Here is an 18,882-nt window from a genome sequence, read left to right as displayed (position 1 = left end):
AGAGAGACTGTAGAGCGAGACGAGTACTGTAGAAGAGGCACGAGGGAGACTTAGAGGAGAGACTGTAAGCAGGAAGCAGAGACTGTAAGAGAGAGAGACTGTAATAGAGGACAGAGACTAATGGAGACGGACGGAGACTGTAAGAGGAGAGAGACTAAGAGGACAGGGTCTGTAAGAGGAGAGAGACTGTAAGAGGGCATAACCTGTAAGAAGAGAGCGCCTGTTTGTAAGAGGAGAGAGACTGTAAGAGGACAGAGACTAAGAGGAGAGAGACTAAGAGGACAGAGACTAAGAGGAGAGAGAGATAACATGACAGGAAGTAGAAGGACAGAAAGACACAATAGGACAGTTGATCTGGGTTTGTTTATTTGTCATGTTAACTAATTCATAACTTACTCCTCCGAGTCGATGCTTGCGTTGCTCGCTACGTTCCCGAAGAATATAACAGCCTACAACACAAAGACAAGGAAAGAGTCTTCGTAATGACAGTTATATCTATACACGCCAAATGCATAAATTGTTCACGTGAAACCTGCTAGGAATGAATAAACCCAGTGAGCAGAAGACAATGTAAATATGTTGTTTCCTACCTCTTTTTTCAACGTCTTTTCAACGTCTTGTGCTAATAGGGAAGGCCTGTTCATAAATGATGACAAGACACTAACCTGCTCTTGCTTCCATGTCTTTCTGTTAATAACCTGCACGTCCACAGGTTCCTGRGAGAAGGTCAGGAGAGCCCTGGGGATCAGTGTGGCCATGGCATCAGGTACGTTCACAACCAACGCGYTGGGGCTTTGGTTGATGGTGATTATCTAATAAGGAATGACAATGGAAAGACAACCATTTTGTTAGAACAAACAACATGTAGAATTTAGGGCAAATATAGTATTTTGACAATGTGCATACTTCTTCATATTTCAGTGTGACCTACAAACTGTAAAAAAAAAAAAATAACTGTAGCCAATACAACATTGTCAGATACACCTGGTACCTTGTTGACGTAGGTTTCCTGTACAATCTGTGGGGCAGCCAGCATGTTGGTGACAAACACAGAGCTCTGGGATGCTGTCAACAGCTCAGTGGCTGGGATGCTCGCTATCGCCGCTGACGGAATGCCCCCAATGAGTGTGCCCAACGACATCAACGAGGAGGCAGTGTCGATCTGTCAATCAAATAGTATTACTCTGATCAGGCTCATTCAAGTATGATTATCCAAGTTCATTAACAAATATATATGTTATCTTATCAAACAGACTTTGATCCCAACTAAACAGCAGATCAAGGAATTAYAAAATAGCAGGCTGTTACGCCAGAAATGAAATTACTCAAAAGGATTATAGAAGCAACTATGATTCTATGATTCTAGAGAAGATGGCGCCCTCACCTGGAAGCCTCCGGTAATGATGCTCTGGATGACTGCACTAGCCTGGCCCAGGTTCCAGCCGCTCACAGAGCCGAGTGTTGCCAGGGACGACACAAGTACTGAGGAAGAGATGGAGGATATCTGGGTGGTCGTCAGGCCACTGCTGCTGTTCCCAATGGTTGCTAGGGTGTTCCCCGTGATAGTTTGGAAATTAGCCACCAGTGCAGCAGATACCTGCCGGGAAAAAAAGTAGTTTAGTCTTTAAACAAAACAGAATGCAAACACAACGCTTACGATTTGGTAAAGCCATAATTACCCGTCATCCCCATTTGAATCAACATCCACTGGGACCTGGTTGTCACAGTGAGTAAACCACTAAATAGGGTTGATGAATTTATGATTACGACAGGCTAGCCTGTTTTGCTTGTTATTTTAGCATTAATACGTGTCACACATCAGTTTGCAAACAATGTAAAAAAAAAAATCTCTTTTGCATTTTCTTTTGCATTTTGTGGTAAGGCAGCTCCAAAATACTGGTGTATCAGCCTAGCGCAGTGCTAGGTAGCCTAGTGGTTAGAGCGTTGGGCCAGGAACTAGATCGAAACCCCCGAGTTGACAAAGTAAAAATCTGTCATTAAACTACTGCTCCCCGGTAGTCTGTCATTGTAAAATAAGAATTTCTTATTAGCTGAATTGCCTAGTTAAATAAATATTAAAAGTGCCAGTCTAAGAAGGCTCAAGGTCATTGGCCACAGATAGAATGACAACAAATCACGTTATATCTACAGTAGCTTTGATTGACATTTTMATTTCAAAGTCTTAGCTAGCAGTCATTATCGTAAATCAAGTCGACAATCTACTAGCAAATCCTTTTTAATTCTTATCATATTAAGATAAATAATGAAGATAMATTRTAGATATCGGTGCTCATCAGCCATTGCACATAAAGATTACACAACAAGTTGGAAATCGCTAATTCAACAATGAGTCGTTTGGAAGGAATTAGCGGCTAACTGCAAGCAGTGCAAAGCAATCAGTAACAGTAGCCTGCTATTCAATCGAGTGGTTGTGTGTTTTTTKCAGAGTTCCCACCATAACTCCAGAGAATGCCAGACTTTGATGACAAAGTTTGATTACAAAACCACCGCGCCACCTTCATGTTTAAGTAAGCACATCACAAGTCAAGGTGAGTCCAAAAATGTATTGTATGCTGCTGCATAAATGATGTAATATGCCAGGGAGATACGTATACTGTAGCTGAGAAAGTGATACTAAGTGTATGTTGTGTAGTAAGCTGTTAGTATCCCATGTACCTCACCCTAATAAGTAGGTCTATTTACACCAACGTGGTATTGTAAACRCTTAGTTCGTGGCCGGTGTGGGCTTGTTTGCCTAAAACCTGTTTTAGAGAAATGTAATCATCGAGTATTGTAAAAGCTTTCATTGTCTGTTTATTTGTAAGAACGGCCCATGTTCTGAATTCTGTCGCTGTACATTTCAAAATTGCTGAACAAATAGTTATAWAGACAAGGTGGCGGCAGGTAGCCTAGTGGTTAGAGCGTCGGGACAGTAATCGAAAGGTTGCTGGTTCGAATCCCTGAGCGGAAAATGTCAGAATCTGTCTTTTTGCCCCTGAGCAAGGCACTTAACCCACTTTACCCCGGGCGCCGAAGACGTGCATGTCAATTAAGGCAGCACTCCACACCTCTTATTCAGATTTCAGTTGAATGCATTCAGTTGTACAACTGACTAGGAATCCCCCTTTCGTTTACATCCGCCATCTCTCGCTCATTAAGGTCTTAATCGAAATTATGGATTTCCTCTTATCCGCTTGTTGTCCCCTTTGCCATAGTTTGTACATCTTAATTCTCATTAGAAACCACATTTGTTTAAGCAAGTCAGCCATATCAGCTATGTTTTTTTTAAAGGCAGTAAATGAGGCTGAATGAACTGGAGCAGTGGTAAGGTGTTGGGACTGCTATTGGGACTCTGCTGTTGGGACAGCTTTATGTAGGCCCTAACCAGTTTGTGGGCACTGTTTGTCACCGTTATAGTGCAATTAATGTATTGTTTAGTGTTGTGGCTTTTCTGGCATTCATCCCACATTTGTTTTGTTTGGCCCACCAAGATTTACATGCTAAAATTGTCACTGGACATAAGCATATCATGTGAAACTCAGAACTATGTCTGTTCTCCTTGTTCTATTTCTCATCATGAACCTGAGGGTCCTCCGTTCTATTTCTAATCATGAACCTGATGGTCCTCCGTTCTATTTCTAATCATGAACCTGATGGTCCTCCGTTCTATTTCTAATCATGAACCTGAGGGTCCTCCGTTCCATTTCTAATCATGAACCTGATGGTCCTCCCTTCTATTTCTAATCATGAACCTGAGGGTCATCCGTTCTATTTCTAATCATGAACCTGAGGGTCCTCCCTTCTATTTCTAATCATGAACCTGAGGGTCCTCCATTCTATTTCTAATCATGAACCTGAGGGTCCTCCCTATCATTTCTAATCATGGAACCTGAGGGTCCTCCCATTCTATTTCTAATCATGAACCTGAGGTCTCCATTCTATTTCTAATCATGAACCTGAGGGTCCTCCTTCTATTTCTAATCATGAACCTGAGGGTCCTCCCTGTCTATTTCTTAATCATGAACCTGAGGGTCCTCCCTTCTATTTCTAATCATGAACCTGAGGGTCCTCCCTTTCTATTTCTAATCAATGAACCTGAGGGTCCTCCCTTCTATTTCTAATCATGAACCTGAGGGTCCTCCCGTTCTATTTCTAATCATGAACCTGAGGTCCTCCCTTCTATTTTCTAATCATGAACCTGAGGTCCTCCCTGTCTATTTCTAATCATGAACCTGAGTGCGTCCTCCCTTCTATTTCTAATCATGAACCTGAGGGTCCTCGTTCTATTTCTAATCATGAACCTGAGGGTCCTCCCTTTCTATTTCTAATAATGTACGCTGAGGGGTCTTTAGTTCCATTGCAGAATAGCTTCAGACGGTCCAGGATTTCCATACTGGCTGTCTGGGCCCAGGAGATATAGGCCGTATACTTGGACCTCACACAGGAAGAAGCCAGGCAGTCTGAAGGAAAACAAAATATCCAGACAAACCATTGTTACAGTGTCATTTCAGTTGGGTTCTAACCATTATCGTCATAAATGCTATTACTAGAGACATGCTGCGTACAATAGCTTCTGTTAATTGCTGCCACTACGGTACATATATTTACTACAATCCCTACGTATACAGTTTACTAACATCCTTTACCATGACCATCATAGCACTACTACTACTACCACCATTACATCATCTACCACATTTACTACCACTAATACTACTACTTACTACCCACCACCACAACTACCACTATCACCACTACTTATACACCACTACTAACTACTACTAGACTACTACTACTACTATTCCTACCACTAACCCTACTTACTACCACCACTACCACCATTGACTACCACTACTACCACCATTACTATCACTACCACCATTAACTAGTCACTACCACATTTACTACCACTAATACTACTACTCACCACCACTATCACCACTACTTATACTACCACTACTACTACTACTAGTACTACTATACTTACTATTCCTACCACTACCACTACTACCACTACCACCATTACCATCATTACTACCACTTACTACCACTACCACCATTACTACCACACTACTACTACTACTACTACTACCCAATACTACTACTACTTACTACTACTGACGATACCACCTTCACTCACACCTACTATACAACTACCACTACTACTACTACCACTATACTACTACCACTAACTCACTACACATTACTCTACACTACTACCTACTACTACTTACTTACTACTCACACTACTACTAACCACCATTTACTACCACTACTACTACTACTACTACTACTACTACTACTACTACTACTACCACTACTACTACTACAGCTGCCACTATAAATGGATACTCACTGCAGAGGGTTGAACGTGGGGTTCAGTGTGTATAGCTGTGTGATGTAGTAGGAAGTGACGTTAGCAGGTATAGCCGTGTTGTTGAAGAGCTTGATATTGGCCTGGTTCTCCAAGAATACATTGATCTTCAAACACAAAATAACATTGTTATTCAGGAAATGTCTTATCACACTTCTAGTGGATGGTTATCCTGTTTTGTTAAAATGTGTATTGTTGTATTTCCCCTTAGATTACATTTGGCCTAGGGCTGGGCGATATGATGATTTATATCGTGTGACAATAGAAAAAGGTCTATTGTTTAATATTATGCTCTATCGTTTATTTCGTTGTGTCGCAAATCACACTCTTTACGGCAATATTTTTAGTCAATTGGACGACGCTTTGCGCACGTGTGGAAGGAAATTTGCAACACAAACAAACACGGAGGAGAGTGAACGTGACACAGAGCACAGAAACACAGCGCTCGTACTTAAAAGAGGGGCTACTTTGGTCGTTAAAAGAGGGGCTACTTTGGTCGTTAAAAGAGGGGCTACTTTGGTCGTTAAAAGAGGGGCTACTTTGGTCGCATGGACGTGGTTTGGGTATGAAAAGTCTGACACGGACCAGAAAATTGTTCTCTGCAAAATATGCTACAGGCCGGTACCGAAAACAGGCTCAAACACCACTAATCTCTTTTACCATCTACGCAAGAATCATGTGAAACCGTACGGAGAGAAAAAGTAAAAAAAAGTACAGTTGAGTGCTCAAAACAAACCCCCGACTCAGATGTTGCAAGAGGCTTTTTCACACCATATGGCAAAGAATCACAAAGATGGAAGGAGATAACAGCTGCCTTTACAACTTACAGTACATCTGCAAAGACATGGCCCCAATTTACACGGTCCAGAAACGGGGGTTTCGTGAGTTGGTGCTRACACTCGACCCAAGGTATCAAATGCAAATTGATGTGTCACGTATTAATGCCAAAACAACATGTAAAACAAGCAAGCCCCCCAAAAATATATATTTTAGGCCTATATTTATTTTGTTTGCAACTATAGCTGAAGTGTTTTCAAATTTCAAATTTTTCAATTTTATACATTAATATTTTATATTTTGTTACATTCCTAATTGAACATTTGCACAAAGGCTCTAAATAAAAGGAGAAATAATCAAATATGACTAAGTACCTTTTATTTGATGAGTTTAGTTCAAAATGTAATAAGAAATAGGCCTTTACATGTGGTCATTTTATGAAAACTATTTATTCATTGAATTTACAGAAAATGTGCTATATCGTGATATGTATTGTTATCGGGATATGAAATGACCTACATCGGGATATGAGATTTTGGCCAAATCGGCCAGCCCTAATTTAGCCCCTAAATCACATCAAATYAAATCCTCATGACAGCCAGCCTAAATCAGGGACATACCTGACTCGCGGTAACAAAGGTGTTGAGGTCCTCCAGAGAGAGGTAGGTCACAAAAACACCAATGTAGTTCACAAACCAGGCGGTAGAGTTCAGCTCTGGGTCGTTTGCGCTGTAGCACCTAGGTCCACCTAGGTTACAGAGACAGAAGAAGAACAAGCCTATGTCAATGCACTTGTATACCATCACATACTATCATCATCCCAAATAATTGTTAGTCATTTAACCTGAAATGGATAAACACATTCTATGACAGAATAATCATCTCAGATGAGGAGGATTTTACAGGAGATAATCATATCCACACAGGAATATGGTTGTGGTCTTTAGTAGAGTTTTTTATCCAGTGTCAAACGTTCCAGTGACACAAAGTCTTACCTGTGCCAAGGTAAGACTTAATGGTGATGTACACATCACTCTGTGCAAAGTCAGAGCTGTTGTAGCTGAAATCGCTTCCAAGGACTGAGACTCTGAAGCAAAACAACGATGTGATCAGAAACAAAGGCTATGCATGCTGTCAGTGTTTGACATTTTATATCATCTAACGTGCAAAGAAAGGATTCATGATACTTTTCAGTCAATTAAAAATAACATTTAAAAAAAATAAGCCCTTACAGTTTCTGGAATGCGAGACAGCTGGTGTTTTGCACTTTAGATGAGCTGACAAGGCTCCTGGTAAGGAACCTCAAGTAGTTCTTCAGTCTGACGTCAAACCAGGCATTCACCTCTGACCTATTGCCRCTGTTCAGAGCTAAAGACCAGACGCAGGGAAGGGTCAGCTGYTTCACAGCATCAGGGACATCCTCCTGAGGTGAGAAACAAGATGTGTTGTGGTGAAAATGGCCAATATACACTTTTCTTTTCAATTTCAAATTGGGCTGACCACAACACAAAAGACCAAAATGTGTCAAATCGTCAACAAAACCAAGTACGTTCAAAAATAAGAATACAACTCAGGAAGTAGAAGTGATGCATACCGTTTCCAGGAAGACAGGCGTCTTGGCGTAGTTGTTGAAGACAGCACATATKTTGGAACCGTTGCCAACCACGTCAGGTTGACTGAGGAACTGACTCAGCTCAGAGGAGGTTATGGAATTCAGGAGCTGCAACGCCAGGAGAATGACGGATTACTGATCAATCGATCATTAAAGCAACGGGACAGACACTTGAAGTAGGCCCAAGTTGTTCTAATTGCAATGTTATACTATTGAAGAAGAAGATGATTTAAAAGTCCTCTGCCATTACCTCAGGTTGGCGTGTGTCTGGCATRAGCGTGAAAAGCATTGACAGGTCGGGGAATCCAAAGCCAAGGAACGTGCTTCTCAAAAACGAGTAGAAACTTCCGTTTACATAGCATCGCAGTGGCGTTGGCTCTGTCAGACAAAGAAAAAGGCCAGTTTAGATAAATGTATTTAATTAACATGGCCCAGCATCAAACAGACACCTGGATTACTGTACTATAGGTCCCTAGAACCAGGATCGAAGAACACAGTTTCAGACCCAAATGCGTACCTTTCAGGAGGAGTAAGGTATTGCTGTAGATTTCCCTCTGTGTGTCTTTAGTCAGTGTAGACCGCAGAGTGTCTAATAATGAGATTCTGAGTTTCCAGAAGAAAAACAACGAGAGATATGTGTAAATATCACACTTAAAAAAGCTATTTTAAATGTTCTATTACATTTGTTCATTTAGATTAGCTTGAACTTGTTTTATCTTCACATGTGAGAATATAGCATATCAGAACACATATAGACAGCTATAGCATATCAGAACACATATAGACAGCTATAGCACATCAGAACACATATAGACTGCTATAGCACAATCAAACAACATATAGACAGCTATAGCACATCAGAACACATATAGACAGCTATAGCACATCAGAAACACATATAGACAGCTATAGCACATCAGAACACATATAGACGCTATAGCACATCAAACACATATAGACTGCTATGAGCACATCAGAACACATATAGACTGCTATAGCACATCAGAACACATATAGACTGCTATAGCACATCAGAACACATATAGACAGCTATTTGACTTAGTTATCTCTCCTTACGCTTCTTGGCTGCTGTTGCAGCCCCTATCCTTCATGATGCGGAAGAGTGGTGTCACTTGATTGGATGATAGGTTCAGCAAGAGGGGGTACAGCCGAACCCTGAGCCAAACAAGGAATTGTGTGTCGTTGATGGCAGTGGAGGACAGGTTCCCGCTGTCCAACACCACCTGGAGGAACGCTGATTTCACCTCTTCTGTGTAGTTCTTCATGTGTTTCTGGAAGAATTTTCAAACATGTCAATAAGGCATTCAATATTCAATATTTTCAATGTTAATACACAGTTGAAAATACATRTGCCAATTTAAAAAGGCAAAGGCTTGCTTTAGACAGTTTTCAAACATAACATTGTACAATTGACAGCAACATGCTGAATTGTGGATATTACATATGGCAATACMAACTAAAACTCAATAAAAACCAGACATTACTTATGTTAGTAATGTCTCTCAAAACTATTTTAGTATCGTAGAACAACTACAATTCTAATCAGAAACATCGATGTTGTGTACCTGAAAGKTTAGTAGACAGATGCTGTACGTACCTGAATGGCAGGTGAGAGTATGTCAAAGAACAATCCAAAGTTAGCCGGACTGATGGCTGCCATGATCTTGTTGACACCCTGTGCCCCTTCAAGTTGGGAGGGAATCGTTGCGAGCTGAGCCAGCTGGATTGGAGTGAGGAGATCTGCCGCTTTCACCTGGAGATCAAAAATAATTTAAACAAGTGTCTGACATTGCACATCAGGACCTCACAGCCAATGTTTAGGTTGTTACCACTTCAATTAAGGAACAGCTAATACTTAGCTCATTTAATACAGAATTTAACATCCTATTTCAGTTCCTAATTTGAAATGATCTGAGCCCAGAGAAATGACTGCAAGAGGAAAATAGCTTCAGACTCTGTAATACTGTAATACAAAAATATGTTTCACTGACGTAATGCCTTGTGACTTACTCCATTGAAATCMCTCTTCAGGGTCACAAAGTCCACATAGGAAGCATAGACCCGGAATTGTCCAAAGTTGCTTTCAAGCCAATCCCTGTCATCTCTCACAGTCTTCACACAGGAGAATCCTTGGGAGAGGGACCAAAATAATTKAACATTAGGTTCAGTTTCCAAACTTTATTATTTTAATCTGTTGACAATCGATCTATTCGTCATTTATAGCTTTAGTTATTCTTTCAATCCAATAGATGTGACGTTACTTTGTTATGTGGTGAAGCAACAAATCATGTCCCATAGAGACGTGCAAAATCTGGACCACGTTCTGTAGTCAAACGTTGTTTAACGTTGCAGGTATAATGCCATGAAGAGAGCCGATGTGATGTCYGAGATGCATGTTTGTTCTACACATATTCTACACATAACGTTCCACAATGCTGTGTGCTGCTGAACGCACCGCTGCTATATGCATGCTAAGTGAATATGGAAGGCACATCAGAATTGCTAAATGTAAACAGAACTTGTCGTTATCGGAGACAGGTGACGTGGCAACAATACGATTAGCTGGTAAAGTACAAGGCAGCAGTTGCTAAATTACTGTAAACAACTTTGGCTAACTGTGGAGCGAAACAATTTACTTATTTACTGCTAATTAGCCGGCTCAAATCTCTAAGCTAGAAACGTCTCCAAAACTGCTAGCTAGCTACAGTGCCTAAAGAAAGTATTCGTATCCCTTGTCTTATTCCACATTTTGTTGTTACAGCCTGACTTGAATTTTTTTATATATTTTTTATTCACCAATCTACATAATGTCAAGGTGAAAACATGCTTTTAAAAAATGTTGCAAATGTATGGAAAATGAAATGCAGAAATATCCAATTTACGTAAGTATTCACAGCCCTGAGTCAACACATGTTAGAATCACCTTAGGCAGCGATTACAGCTGTGAGTATTTCTGGGTAAGTCCTTGCCGATGACAAGTATACCMATAMCRTGATGCAGACACCACCATGCATGAAAATATGAAGAGTGGTACTCAGTGATGTATTGAGTTGGATTTGCCCCAAACATAATACTTTTTATTCAGGACATAGAGATAATTTCTTATTTTTTTGCAGTTTTACTTTAGTGCCTTGTTGCAACCAGGATGCATGTTTTGGAATATTTGTATTCTGTACAGGATTCTTTCTTTTCACTCTGTCATTTAGGTTAGTATTGTGGAGTAACTACAATGATGTTGATCCATTCTCAGTTTTCCCCTATCACAGCCATTAAACTCTGTAACTGTTTTAAAGTCAGCATTGGCCTCATGGGGAAATCCCTGAGCTCAAAGGGATATTCAATGTCTGCTTTTTTTTAACCAATTTACCAATATGTCTACATTTGGTGAGCATTGTTTGTCTGTGTCACTCTGGTTGTTGGAATTATCTGTTGTATGGTGAACTTGGGCTTCATCAAGGTTTATTTGACATTTCAACTTTTCCTTTTTCATTAATTTGTAAACATTTCTAAAAACATAATTCCACTTTGCCCTTATGGGGTATTGTGCCAGTGACACAACATTTCAAACTGTGGAAACAGTCAAGAGGTGTGAATCCTTTAAAAAAATGTATGTAMGTTTTTTAACTTACTGATATGAACAACAATTTACAGATGCACACAAACAATGACTACATCTGATCTGTCCAGATTCACATGCTCACACCCTATCCCTAGTGCCTTAAATTGCATCAATTCGCTTTTCTTGGTCGCCAATGCTATCTCAATATTTAATTATAAATCATTTGATTTTTCCATTGTGTTAATGATGGCAGATTGATTGACTTGCCATGTCTTGAAATATGCAGACAGATGGATTAAAAGTACGTTTATATATAATACTTCTGACAGGCAACGTTCTAACTCCCCCTATAACTTTCGAACCTTGTAGCATCCCCAGAAAGCATGAATTATTCAGTCATTATTAGTTTTAGACTTAAGACATGACTAGAATTTGTGAATTTTGTCTCTTGTATTTTATACTAGATTAAGCGTACATTTTCGTTAACTATAATTTTGTTAGTTATGCTCCAATTTTCCCTCTATCTGCCAATATCAGTTCATTTTAAGTCTTGGTTCCAATAGTTTATATATTTTTTAAGATATTGTAAGTTGGATAGGCTCTCTGTGAGCTTTTGTATATCTTCCCTATCATATTTKTTTGACTCAAAGAAGATTCCCTCAAGATTGCTCTGATGTCTAAAATATTTCAAATCTACATTTTGTGATATATAACTTTGTACTTGAAACAATCTACATTGTCCAAAAATAACTTTTAAATTATTTAATTCTGTTACCAAGTCATTTATGGTTTCTTTGCCTTTAGTTTTCCATATAGACTAATTTATCAGTGAATTCTGAAAATCTGTCCAAGGATTGTTCCAGAAGGTTGTGTTTTTAAGGAGTGATTGGTTCTTGCAGAACACGTTTCATTTTCTTCCACATTGTTTTAGTGTTATCAACTATGAAGTTGTTGATGTTCTTAGGTTTATCCTTTGAAAACAGATGCATGAAAATATTCTGGGATGAGCGTCTTCAATATGTACTCATTGTTCCTCTTTAGTGCATTTATCTATTTGTCGCAAGTAAAAGCCCTGTGTGGTGAGTTGATACAACTCCAAGTCTGGAAGGTTAACACCACCCTCAGACTCAGGAAGGTTAACACCATCCTCAGACTCAGGAAGGTTAACACCACCCTCTGACTTAGGAAGGTTAACACCACCCTCTGACTTAGGAAGGTTAACACTACCCTCAGACTCAGGAAGGTTAACACCACCCTCAGACTCAGGAAAGTTAACACCACCCTCAGACTCAGGAAGGTTAACTCACACCCTCTGACTTAGGAAGGTTAACACACCCTCTGATCGGAAGGTTTAACACCACCCTCAGACTCAGGAAGGTTAACACTACCCTCAGACTCAGGAAGGTTAACACCAGACTCCATCAGCCTCAGGAAGTTACACCACCTCAGACTCAGGAAGGTTAACACCACCCTCAGACTCAGGAGGTTAACACCACCCTCAGACTCAGGAAGGTTAACTACACACACTCAGACTCCGGAAACAGGTTAACACCACCTCAGACTCAGGAAGGTTAACAGCACCCTCAGATTTAGGAAGATTTTGGGCCTTTCTAGGGAGTTTTTCCTACCACGTGCTTCTACACCTGCATTGCTTGCTGTTTGGGGTTTTAGGCTGGGTTTCTGTACGGCACTTTGAGATATCAGCTGATGTACGAAGGGCTATATAAATACATTTGATTTGATTTGATGTAAAACTTTCCTTTTTATTCTATAATTTTTATTTGCCCATATGAAGTCTGTTAGCACTTTGGCAGCCAAGCCATTCTAAAGAGGTTTATTACACCTGTAAGATTTATGGGAAGATTATTCAATTTAATTAGATCTGCTTTCATGTTGTTCAGTAATAGGATAAAGTTATCTATATTTATTTGTTGTTTGTTGTCACTTATTAAGCATCCTAAGTATTTCATGTATTGTGGTCCACTTAAATGATTGCTGTAGATTGTGAGTTATTATTTTTATTCTTCCTATTGCCATTATTTAGTTTATTATTTTTTCACGTAAATGTTAGGGGGCATTGAGTTTTCAATATTGGTCAGGGATATCAGGAGATCATCTGTAATACGTTTCGTTTCTATTCATGTTTACCAATACGGATACCTGTTACGTTTGGGTCCTGTGTAATTCTTTTTGCAAGCGGTTCAATTGCCAATGCATACAGGAGGGGGAGAGAGGACATCCCTGTCTTGTGCCCCTTTCTAAAGTAATTTAATCAGATAATGTATTATTATTTATTATTTTAGCTGGAAAGTTGAAAGCTTCCAAAGTTTTGAATAGAAAAGCCTTTTTCAGGCATAAACAGCCATTATTAATCTAGGTCTAGATTTTCTTGCGTATTATATTAAACTGAAACATGTTCTTCTATTTGTTTGATATGTATCAAGTCTGGTAAGTGTGAATACTTTCTGAAGGCACCGTAGGTACATGTCAGAATGTTTATTTGATGAAGGTTGTGACGTCTCTCAACTTTCTAAGTTGCTTGTTTAGTTCTGGTCCCAGATGTTGTTCCATTCCACAAATATGTCCATACTGAAGTTGGGCCTCTTTTGTGGCATCAGCTCTATGACATCAGCCTTTATTGTTTTAGCTCTGTTCTGACCAAGGTCAAGAACGTAGCTACCATAATTGTGTAGCTAGCTAGCTGATAAACTCAGATTTTTCTGATCTATTGTACACTATATATAGGTATGTTAACTCTAACACAGGTATGTCAACTTTTCAAAATAATATGAAATGTCGTCACTCGTACAGTAGCAATCAGCTAGGTTTTAATACTGTGTAGCGTTTATTTATTTTTTGTCCGATGTAAAATTAGGGAAATGTGTTCAAAAATATAAGCTAGCCATTCTACCTAGCTCCTGTAAAAATTATAACTTTTAGACTACATTTGTATTTTTTCGATAATGTTTTATGTAAAGTATGGAGTTATTTTGTATTTCTAAGTCAGTTAAATCTTAGCTCTCAAGAACCCAAGTGGGGTATAATCCAGTTTACATCCGGCCCCCCTTGRGTTTTCAGCTGATGGTACTGATCACAGCTGACTAAATCAYGAACTACAATCCCAGCGCTCTGTTTAATTGCGACACTGTCTAAATGCAAATATGCCTCGATATGGTTTTGGAAACCATTGGAGCTTAACTTTCATATAAGTGAGAAAGAATCTCTCAAATACAAAAGATACACTTACTGTACGCAGTTTAGCAAAGTKRCACCCAGCTGTTTTCACAAGCCAACTCGCCTACTACACATTCTCTCACCTTGCGCTCGCCTTTCCATCGGACCATTCCGTTCCACATTTCTTGTGTTTCTCAAAATACAGCTGGGTGCAACTTTCCTAAATTTCATACAGTAAGTGTATCTTTAGTAATTGAAAAATAATATCTTGCTTATATTGCATTTAGACAGAGCGTTTGGGCAGCGTAGGAGTGTCAGCGAAATCCCCTCAGGCGGCAGACAGCTTTGTGAATAGACGGTATAATGTTTATTAACATTTACTGCCTATTTGAATGGGGCTAGGTAAACTTGATACTGCCGCCATGTCTGATTCAAATAGACTTTAGTGCAGTCAACATAGTAACATGATATTTTGAGTTAGAGGACTCATTATGGTACCTTCAATGGATTGGCCTGTCAAATAATCCTTGGTGAACATGAAGACTTGCTGGGACTGGATCAGCGACAACCTAGTGATCACATTATCACACCCCTTGATGCTGTGTGAATAAAAAAATAGTTTTATTAAAAGACAACCTATTAAATGTACTAATGTGCAGTATGTAGAATAGATATTTAGAATATACAGCATCAGGCAATCACATGCCAAATCACAGCCTCAATAATCATTGCAAACACTGAGAGCTGAAACTCACATTGCACTATAGGAGTCACAGCTGATATTCCTTGGGATGAYGGAAAAGGTCCCAGGATGAATGCTTGGGAGGAATAACGGGAGATAGACCTGGAACCAAAGCTTGAATCCCAGAGTATCTAGTGTCTGCAATTTGGGAGCGAGTGCCGTCAGTGTCAGGTTTAAGAGGGTGTCTCGCAGTCCTGGCTCAATAGCTGTCAGGTTTCTCTGTAAAAATAAATAAAAAGAAACATTCTGTAAGGAGGTGCTTGGTAAATTAGCAGGATCAGAGAAAATGCATTGCTAGAAAAACAACAACAGTAGGTAAATCGAGTGGCTGGAGTCTTGCCTTAGCTATTTTGAGTAGTTCACAATATATTGCATATATGGCAATAGCTTAGGACCACTCCTGGTTAACTTCTTTGGGATAGGGGGCAGCATTTTCACGTTTGGATGAAAAGCGTGCCCAGAGTAAACTGCCTGCTACTCAGGCCCAATGACTAGTATATGCATATTATTAGTAGAGTTGGATAGAAAACACTCTGAAGTTTCTAAAACTGTTTGAATGATGTCTGTGAGTATAACAGAACTCATATGGCAGACGAAAACCTGAGAAAATCCAAACAGGAAGTGGGAAATCTGAAGTTTGTAGTTTTTCAACTCATCGCTCATCGAATATACAGTGTCTATGGGGTCATATAGCATTTCCTAAGGCTTCCACTAGATGGCAACAGTCTTTAGAACATTGTTTGATGCATCTACTGTAAAGGAGGGGGGAATGGGAGCTGAATGAGTCAGAGGTCTGCCAGAGTGGCATGAGCTGACCACGCGTGTTCACGTGAGAGCGACCTGCTTTCCATTGCAATTCTAAAGACAAAAGAATTCTCCGGTTGGAACATTATTGAAGATTTATGTTAAAAACATCCTAAAGATTGATTCTATACATCGTTTGACATGTTTCTACGGACTATAACGGAACTTTTTGACTTTTCGTCTGGACCTAGTGATCGCGCGTCATGAATTTGGATTTGTGAACTCAAGGCGCGAACAACAAGGAGGTATTTGGGCATAAATGATGGACTTTATCGAACTAAACAAACATTTATTGTGGAACTGAGATTCCTGGGAGTGCATTCTGATGAAGATCATCAAAGGTAAGTGAATATTTATAATGCAATTTCTGACTTCTGTTGATTCCGCAAAATGATGGGTATATGTTTGGCTTGTTTTGGTCTCTGAGCGCCGTACTCAGATTATTGCATGGTTTGCTTTTTCCGTAAAGTTTTTTTGAAATCTGACAAAGCGGTTGCATTAAGGAGAAGTATATCTATAGTTCTGTGCATAATACTTGTATCTTTTATCAAAGTATTTCTGTAAATTGATGTGGCTCTGTGCAAATTCACGGGATGTTTTGGAGGCAAAGCCAAATGTAAACTGAGGTTTTTGGATATAAATATGAACTTGATCGAACAAAACGTACATGTAGTGTGTAACATGTTGTCCCGGGAGTGTCATCTGATGAAGAATATCAAAGGTTAGTGATTCATTTTATCTCTATTTCTGCTTTTTGTGACTCCTCTCTTTGGTTGGAAAATGGCTGTATGYTTTCTGTGACTAGTTGCTGACCTAACATGATGATATKTTGTGCTTTCGCCGAAAAGCCTTTTTGAAATCGGACACTGTGGTTGGATTAACGAGAAATGTATCTTTAAAAAGGTGACTAATACTTGTATGTTTGAGCCATTGGCTGTTGGCGGAACCCCGTTCCCAGACAGGTTAACCATTTTTTTTCACCTTTATTTAACCATGTAAACTAGTTGAGAACAAGTTCTCATTTACAACTGCGACCTGGCCAAGATAAAGCAAAGCAGTGCGACAGAAACAACAACACAGAGTTACACATGGAAAAACAAGCGTACGGTCAATAACACAATAGAAAAAAAGGAAGTCTATATACAGTGTGTGCAAATGGCATGAGGAGGTAGGCAATAAATAGGCCATAGTAGCAAAGTAATTACAATTTAGCAGATTAACACTGGAGGGATTGATGAGCAGATGATGGTGTGTAAGTAGTGATACTGGTGTGCAAAAGAGCAGCAAAGTAAATGGACTATGTACAGCTGCAGCGATCGGTTAGCTGCTCAGATAGCTGATGTTTAAAGTTAGTGAGGGAAAAGTAGGTCTCCAGCTTCAGTGATTTTTGCAATTCGTTCCAATCACTGGCAGCGGAGCACTGGAAGGAAAGGCGGCCAAAGTAGGTGTTGGCTTTGGGGATGACCAGTCAAATATACCTACTAGAGCGCGTGCTACRGGTGAGTGTTGTTATCTTGACCAGTGAGCTGAGATAAGGCGGAGCTTTACCTAGCATAGACTTATAGATGACCTGGAGCCAGTGGGTCTGTGTAGCGAGGGCCAGCCGACTAGAGCATACCAGTCGCAGTGGTTGGTGAGTAGAGTATTGGAAGATTTTTTGTAGATGACATCGCCGAAGTCGAGGATCGGTAGGATAGTCAGTTTTACTATGGTAAGTTTGGCGGCGTGAGTGAAGGAGGCTTTGTTGCGAAATAGAAAGCCGATTCTAGATTTGATTTTGGATTGGAGATGTTTGATATGAGTCTGGAAGGAGATTTTACAGTCTAGCCAGACACCTAGGTATTTGTAGTTGTCCACGTATTCTAGGTCAGAACCGTCCAGAGTAGTGATGCTAGTCGGGCGGGCGAGTGCAGGCATCGAACGGTTGAAAAGCATGCATTTGGTTTTACTAGCGTTTAAGAGCAGTTGGAGGCCACGGAAGGAGTGTTGTATGGCATTGAAGCTCGTTTGGAAGTTAGTTAACACAGTGTCCAAAGAAGGGCCAGATGTATACAGAATGGKGTCGTCTCCGTAGAGGTGGATCAGGGAATCACCCGCAGCAAGAGCGACATCATTGATATATACAGAGAAAAGAGTCGGCCCGAGAATTGAACCCTGTGGTACCCCCATAGAGACTGTCCGGACAACAGGCCCTCCGATTTGACACACTGAACTCTGTCTACGAAGTAGTTGGTGAACCAGGTTAGGCAGTCATTTGAGAAACCAAGGGTATTGAGTCTGCCGATAAGAATACGGTGATTGACAGAGTCGAAAGCCTTGGCCAGGTCGATGAAGACGGCTGCACAGTACTGTCTTTTATCGATGGCCGTTATGATATTGTTTAGTATCTTGAGCGTGGCTGAGGTGCACCGATGACCTGCTCGGAAACAGGATTGCACTGCGGAGAAGGTATGGTGGGATTCGAAATGGTCAGTGATCTGTTTATTAACTTGGCTTTCAAAGACTTTAGAAAGGCAGGGCAGGATGGATATAGGTCTATAACAGTTTAGGTCTAGAGTGTCACCCCCTTTGAAGAGGGGGATGACCGCGGCAGCTTTCCAATCTTTAGGGATCTCGAACAATACGAAAGAGAGGTTGAACAGACTGGTAATAGGGGTTGCAACAATGGCGGCGGATAATTTTAGAAAAAGAGGGTCCAGCTTGTCTAGCCCAGCTGATTTGTACGGGTCCAGGTTTTGCAGCTCTTTCAGAACATCTGCGATTTGGGTGAAGGAGAAGCTGGGGMSGCTCGGGCAAGTATCTGCGGGGTGTGCGGAGCT

At 40.2% G+C, this 18,882-nt stretch overlaps 1 protein-coding gene across 1 annotated transcript; it reads right to left on the bottom strand.

Moving 5' to 3' along the window:
• Positions 1-4,348: 4,348 nt before the first annotated feature.
• LOC111954023 (uncharacterized) lies at positions 4,349-15,479 on the bottom strand. The gene is made up of 13 exons (XM_023973553.2): positions 15,273-15,479; positions 15,016-15,116; positions 9,795-9,913; positions 9,382-9,537; positions 8,841-9,055; positions 8,281-8,366; positions 8,014-8,141; positions 7,746-7,871; positions 7,384-7,574; positions 7,147-7,238; positions 6,772-6,899; positions 5,357-5,481; positions 4,349-4,460 (listed from the first exon to the last, which is right to left on the bottom strand). The coding sequence occupies exons 2-13, from the start codon at positions 15,053-15,055 to the stop codon at positions 4,349-4,351; spliced, it is 1,518 nt and encodes a 505-aa protein (XP_023829321.1). The 5' UTR covers positions 15,056-15,116; positions 15,273-15,479.
• Positions 15,480-18,882: the final 3,403 nt, after the last annotated feature.

The sequence above is a fragment of the Salvelinus sp. IW2-2015 genome, linkage group LG1 (genome assembly GCF_002910315.2).
Source record: "Salvelinus sp. IW2-2015 linkage group LG1, ASM291031v2, whole genome shotgun sequence".
Classification (NCBI taxonomy): domain Eukaryota; kingdom Metazoa; phylum Chordata; class Actinopteri; order Salmoniformes; family Salmonidae; genus Salvelinus; species Salvelinus sp. IW2-2015.
Note: the sequence above shows the minus strand (reverse complement) of the source record. Positions and strands in the feature narration are given on the sequence as shown.